Source organism: Anopheles moucheti, chromosome 2 (assembly GCF_943734755.1).
Source record: "Anopheles moucheti chromosome 2, idAnoMoucSN_F20_07, whole genome shotgun sequence".
Taxonomy (NCBI): domain Eukaryota; kingdom Metazoa; phylum Arthropoda; class Insecta; order Diptera; family Culicidae; genus Anopheles; species Anopheles moucheti.
This window is the reverse complement of record NC_069140.1, coordinates 61146019-61153356: the sequence shown is the minus strand read 5'-3', so window position 1 is coordinate 61153356 and position 7338 is coordinate 61146019. Positions and strand designations below refer to the sequence as shown.

The 7338-nt window shown below is 37.3% G+C and overlaps 1 protein-coding gene across 1 annotated transcript; it reads right to left on the bottom strand.

Annotated features, from left to right (window-relative positions):
- Positions 1-4872: 4872 nt before the first annotated feature.
- LOC128298553 (pancreatic lipase-related protein 2-like) lies at positions 4873-6203 on the bottom strand. The gene is made up of 4 exons (XM_053034320.1): positions 6067-6203; positions 5564-5955; positions 5135-5474; positions 4873-4960 (listed from the first exon to the last, which is right to left on the bottom strand). The coding sequence occupies exons 1-4, from the start codon at positions 6201-6203 to the stop codon at positions 4873-4875; spliced, it is 957 nt and encodes a 318-aa protein (XP_052890280.1).
- Between the last annotated feature and the right edge of the window lie 1135 nt (positions 6204-7338).

Genomic DNA, 7338 nt, shown 5'->3' with positions numbered 1-7338 from the left:
GGACCGGACCAAAATCCCATCCGGACCAATCCCCCGTAGCAAGGACTGACTATCCTGCTACGTGGTATAAAATAAGTCGATACGGCCAGGCCGTTCTAACGAAACAAATTTTGAATATTATTAAGTCTATATATTTAATCAGTGCATTTGAGAAACCAGTTACTATTGTAAATTAAACTTGCTGTTACTTGCTTCTTGTTTAACGTTCATCGGTTATGCTATGCACAGCACTATTACTTTGAGCTGAGACACTAAAACTATCTTTTTGAATATCCATCCTTGCAGAATTAAAATGCAACATTAGTGATGTATAGTTTTTATATTCTAAAGCACGATAATTTATTTAAAGCGATCCTCCTAATCAGCTATTAAGCGAATGGGAAAAAATAATTTAAAGTATCCAGAATGGACCATACTTTTGTACATTTTGTAAGTTAAAAACGAAATGAAGGTTCGTCCCTCGCTCTCTCTCTCTCTCTCTCTCTCTCTCTCTCTCGCTCTCTCTCTCTCTCTCTCTCTCTCTCTCTCTCTCTCTCTCTCTCTCTCTCTCTCTCTTACTGTCGTACCTTGACCTACTAGGCCATGCCTGCCATTTTTTACTTACTAGACTTATTTCATCACGTAGCCGGATAGTCAGTACTTGCTGCAGGGGATTGGTCCGGATGGGATTTTGGTCCTGTCCGCTCGTGTGAAGGACGGCGCCGATACCATCCGCCCCGGGTTATTGTCATGTAATCATTTGAATGTGCAAATTGTACATCTAATGATGATTATAATCTTCCAATTTTTCTTCGGACTGTTGAATACTTCACTTATCGCTATATTGCAATGACCGATATATTGCCGATTCAATTAATCGTGATTCGTTACTAGGAGGAAGATAACGGAGAATAACCTTCACTTGATGATTAACTTGTTACAATTGTGGATTATAACGTTGTGGATTACAAAACGTGGTGTTTTTATGTTTGCTGTTGCCATCATATCACCAGTTGAGTATTACTAGCTACTGATCAAACTAATTAAACTTGCCGCAATCAATCACAAACCTATCGTTTCTACAAACCTATCACAAACCGAAGCAGTAACATGTATTCCATGCTGTACAAGTTGATAGAATGATGACGATTGAATGACCACAACAATGAACTTTCGCTATAGATTAATGCGTAAATCCTTTCAAAAAGATTTATCGTTAAGATGTCTTCCAATTGGCTCATGAAAACGGAACATTTTAAAGAACATCAATCACGAGACTTTATCAGCTTTCGGAAAGAAACATCAACGTTGTTGTACCATCACGCATCATCAGGAATATGTCAATAATTCTCCTAGTCTACGAGAGGAAGTGTTATTATCTGTTTGTAAAGTTTACCATTCATTTTCGTGAAACCCATGTTTACGAAATAATGTTAATTTTTTTTTCTTTCTTACAGACAAATATTGTTTGAGAAAACCTATTAACCCGAACCCAAATATTTAAAATTCGCAATAATACCAAATCTATGAAATATGTTAAACCTCTCTTGGTGAGACAAAGACGTTTTATTCCATTTAAAAATACTCACGATTTTGTCTCGATAATAATATGCGTTCTCTCACCAGAAATTCAAGTTCTACTGTTTATATTTTCCTCTTGGTTATTGTTCATTAATCTAGATCATGAAAATAAATCCAGATGGCATAAAATCATTTTCGAAAATACATTATGTTGCCCTTTGTACACAGTAGCTAAATTCTTTTTAATCGTAAGAATACCTATACAACAGATTTTACCTGATGTACCATGTGTTCAAATCTATCATCCCTTATACATATTAATTCTATCACCTAGCTTTTAAACCGATCAATCTTTACGATGAAAGTGTATGTCTTAAAAAATGTTGAACGGACAGATGGCCCAGATCGTTCCTTACGTGTGAAATACATTTTCCGGGCTGTCTATACTACCGGACCATTCGAAAGTGCGTTACGATCTGATCCAAATTTATTCTAATACATAGTATGATTTTCATTGATTATCCAAGCATCATAGCGAGGAAAATGAAGAAAATTTTTTTGTAAAAATATCTTGTCATTGTTTTATCGAGGAGCAGAACCAATTTCATAATCATTCTCTGTCGATCTAACATTCCGTACTGAACTTGCAATCAAATTATTTCAATTAAACAGTTCCACGTCATTCGGGGTAATTTGAATTAAGATGTTTCCAACAATAACAAAAAAACTAGAATATATCAATTGGTGACTACGGAACCTCTGAAAATTCAATTACGACTCTTTATCTTTAGCTACATACAACTCAATTGAAACTGAACATGGAATGAGCGAGCTGAACTATTTATATTGCGAATGTGGTCTATTGAGAAACGTTTAGAAGGAGGGTTTATCAAATTCGAAGTCTCACTGTCAATGACGTGGTACTCCAATTTGGTTCTAACAACACAAATCCACTCATTCTATTTACATAACTCTATTCAATGGTCAAACATTTTTATTATAAGTTGATTAAAAATAGCTTAGAAGTTTTTTAACATACTGTTGGTTTCATTTCGCACAAACAACTGTAGTTCACCGTAAATAAAAAAACAAAACAAAACAGGGCTAGGTATTTTTTTATAACTTCTTCTGGACATGATACTAGCGGAGCCTGTTTTCACACGAACGGACTGGACCTAAATCCCATCCGAACCAATCCCCCGCAGCAAGGGCTGACTATGCGGCTACGTGATAAAATAAGTCTAGTAAGCCAGAAATGGCAGGCATGACCTAGTATGTCGTTACGCCACGAATAGAGAGAGAGAAGTTCTTGAACAACATTTAACAACGAATGAAATAATAATTTAAGTTTCACTGGCGATACTTATTAAAACGTCTACACAACTTTTAGACTAATTGAGTCCAACTTTCTGAAAGGACAACTTAATTCATCTGTCCTAGAAACCGTTCAATTATTCAAAAGCTACTGTCTTACACACTCCTGTTGACTTGCTCCGAATGAATGTGACGTAAGTTTACTGAAACATGGTATAATGTCTACTCACCACAAGCCTTACCACTTATCCTATGGTTTCAACACCGTTGGAATGTCTTTAATAGTTTCTCAATAGCTTCAAGGCGCTGCGGTACGGAATGTTCCACCAACCTTTTTGCTACCCGCACCAAGAAGTAACACCATCTATCTTTCCGAGGAAATGTGCTGAGTTAACTTTAAGCATTTGCCCACCTTAATTCCACCACCTAGCTCTACTGGTTCAGAGTGAAAATCATTTGTACAAGAGCTGAGCTACTATTATAGAAGTACATAAATATTCTGCTTGAAACTATTAGCAAATCTTCCACCCTACCTGTACATGTAGACCACCAGCTTGGTGGTAGCTGCGCAGAACTGGGAAGGAAAGTCATTGTACAATCACTCCAACTCACACAAACTATTCTTCAACACCCGGGGCCAGCTTTAAATATCTTACTGCTCATGAGAGGATAGTATCCGAGAAAATATCTCATTTATCGTAGTATTGAAGGAATTTTATAGCAAAATTGATATTAAGTTTTTATTGCTTTACAAAACGCACCATGCGTTCCTAAACAATTATGCATTGTAATAAGAGTATTACGAAACATAACATTTTAATTACAAGTTAACGTACTGACCAAACTATCGTTATCGTTATTTGTTTACTACATCGTCCTGTTTGTTTCGGCTTGGGAATTTTTCCAAACCAATAAAATTATTGTTTTTGTAGCGTGGTTGCATTCGCAATCAAAGCGTTCAGTTTCAAGCGGGAATTCCCCACTTGTTATCGCTTTGTCTTCAACCTTAACAATCACTTCCTTCCATCGCATTCCATCCATCCGCCTGCCGTTACACATACAAACTAGAAGCGATCGGAAACAGGAAACAGTTACCCTCGTCGAAAAGGTACATTATTTCCGAAATGAATAACCTGCACCACCATACCGATCGGTATATCGACAAGAACTGCAACACTTGTGTACTCTCTCGCCAGGGTGCGTTTTCTTGTTCCACACATAACGGATACAATTGTTGTCTTATTCTCGTACTGTTGCTCCACATGTGCAGACGTAAAACATTTCATTTCGGATTTTCTCCTTTTTTACCAATTATGTTTTATAAAAAACATAACTTCGTTTTAAAGTTCCAGTGAATGGAAAGCATATCTTACTCCTGTATCGAATTAGTAGTAGGTGCATAGTGCATTATAGAACAAAGTCTTGACAAGAATTATTAAAACGTTCTATGTGCCAACCGACTTTAACCTACTCACAACTATTAATTTTGAGTAAAACATTCATACTCTACTCAAAATTACGTACCCGATTGTGAATAAAATCCCGCAAAAATTACTATTTTACAACATGATTTTGGGTATTTATTAATACCGACACTCCAGATGATTAATGGAATGCATAACAAATAGTATTTCAGTACATGATCATCTCCGATCCTTCAATATCTAATTGATTTTTTTGCCTAAAAAAATTTTTTCAACAGATAACAAAACAGTAAGCACTGTAACAACAGATAACAGAACAGTAAACAATCCACTGGTAAACGACTAAATCAAATTAAAATCCCACCAAAGGAATAACGACGAAAGGAGTGAGATACTAAAAACGTTTTTTTTATTTTCTACTTTTTCTATCCTTATATTCTTTTTCCATTGCATGCACAACGCAAGGAAAACAGGGACGGGATTACGATACCCCTCTGCACAAAAGAAAATTATAACAAACTAATTCGACAATCTTCGGCCTCTTCACAGGACGGTACTAATTCAGCACGGAAGCTATGTTCCCCGGCAACCGCATCGCGTACACCTAGTAGCCCAGTATCCTTTCGCAAACTAATTAAACTTCATTGACTTCGTTAGCGAAGGTATTGTCGAAGTACGGGTATTCCCTCGATGTGGCCGCAAAAAGATCACCAATCACGTCGCTGTAAAGCAAAACGATGGAATAAGTCAAAAATGATCAAAAAAATCAGTCAAATTTTTTTATTCCATGCGTATTAATATCCCGAAAAAACCTTTCTCAGCTAATTTTATCCTAAGAAGGTCTACAGAAAAGAATCAATGATTGTTATAAAATAATCTATTTGTTGTATCCTCACCTTTTGCGATCCATGAAATAACCCATCCGGAATCCCTTTGGCCATGCTGGTGCAAGGCGTTTCGTTTCACAGTTTTGCTTGTTAGGCATGGCCAAAAAGTCATATTTGAACGCGCTGTTGTAAATGTATGGACAAAGCCCATGTGAGCCCTTGGGATAAGGACCGGCTGCGTCCTGTGATTTACCGCACCGTCCCAGATTCCAGTTTTGGTGGCATTTTCGCTCGTGCGTACCGTAGTTATCACTCGTGTGGATGCACTGCACATTTTTCGCTGCTTCTTTCGGATCTTTCTCGCGATACTTCTGTTCTCCATCGAAACCGGGGCCAGCTGGCTCACAAACTATGAAAACAATATCGATCGAAAAAAATCATGTCACAACACTTTCCAAACCTTTGCCCTCACGATCATTCCATCAATCATATACGCACCATCCAGCGCAGCCAACTTGCCGGGACCAAACCTTCTTAACGAGTCGAACGCCAGATGGGCACCGTAGCTAAATCCAAACATATAACCATCATCGAAATCGTATCCAAACTTCTCCAACTGGTGCAGTTTCGTCACCAACACTTCCGATATTGGCAAGAACTGGCGCACCAAACCGAAATAGTCATCGTGGCGAGAGAAATTGTTGTAATTCATGCAATAGATACAACCGTTCCGAACGGTTGATAGATTGCCTATCATGTCTACCAGCCATTCCGTCTGGCAACTCTCCTTCCATCCGTGGACTATGACGGCAAACGGATCCGAACTGTTGCAGCCCAGCGCTTCAAAATCCTCAAAGTCCGAGACAACGTTCGTAGTCACGTTTTGCTCACTGTAAGCCCGCACAGATGCAAACAACATGGGAAATACGATATTGAAAAAAGCTTATTTTTACACGAGGCTTTTTTGAGATCAAAATGATATCGTGTACACCTTCTTTTACCTGTTATGGATCGCAAACGTGATTAAGTTTGTATAAAAACTAGCATCTTCTGCAACAACTGTGTTCTCCCACACTGATGCTATTATAGCCATCAACACAAACCGACTCAAGCCACTTCGAAAGAAATGTGCACCCATTTTTGCGAAACAAAGCACTACACGCTTTAAGCTCAAACTCAACCGTTTCACCACCGTTCGTCACTGGAATGCAAAGATCACTCTACTAGCGTACGCTTTTATAGAATGAAATTCGGAAGATCACACTATCAATATGACCCACTTCACATTTGTTGACGTACTCATCACCGCATATGGTCCCAACTTTTCCTCTGTTTTGAAATTTCTCATTGTAAAACACAACCCAAAGAGAGCAAGCATGCTTACACGCCTAACACGTTGAAGATACCGAGCAATAGCACCAAAACCTACACTCGAAACTGTGACCCAAAAGAATTGAACAACTTTTCGATCATTGAAAGGAATCAAACAAAACCCCATCTGTTCAAACTATCCACCGAAACAACATTCTTCATTTTATAAGCTTGATCAATGAATATACTTTTTCCAGCTTTATTCTTCTATAGCCAAGCGCACTGTTGGCTAGAACATATGCCATAAAAAATACAACAAAGTGCACAGAAAAATAACACGAAACCAGTTTCGAAAGCGGTTTAACCATCAGTCGGTAGTTTGCATAGATATTTCTATTTTCACTTTTATTTGCCATTTGCGTAAACCAAATATTCAAACGATTAGCACATCATTTTCAAAGAACCTATTCAATGCATACATATGAAGGTAGGTTATTACACTGCTTTCTATTTTTCTATCACTCTTTACGCACCACTGTTATATGGCCGTTGTCATCCACGACAGATAGTATGCGATATTGAATAAAAATAAATTTGGTTTTTATTAAAAATGAAAAGTGGTACACATATTAGCATTATTGAGCACATCAGACATCTAGCAATGTTATTGTGGAGCAATCAGTCATATCAGGTTCAAATCACATCTCTCTGTTTAGTATAAGAAAATCAATCAAAAACATGACCTAATCGTCCGTTAAACACAATATGCAGGAAAGAACGTAAATAATTTTCTTTGGCTGAGAAATTATAATTCTTCACTAAGTATATTTCACATTTCAATTGATTACGCAATGATAAAGTTCATTTCACTCACTTAATTTCTTTCAATGTAACCTTTTATGTGGCATTGTTAGCTTTGATACAAATGAGAATCCAATTATTAACCAAACTTGCTAATGTAT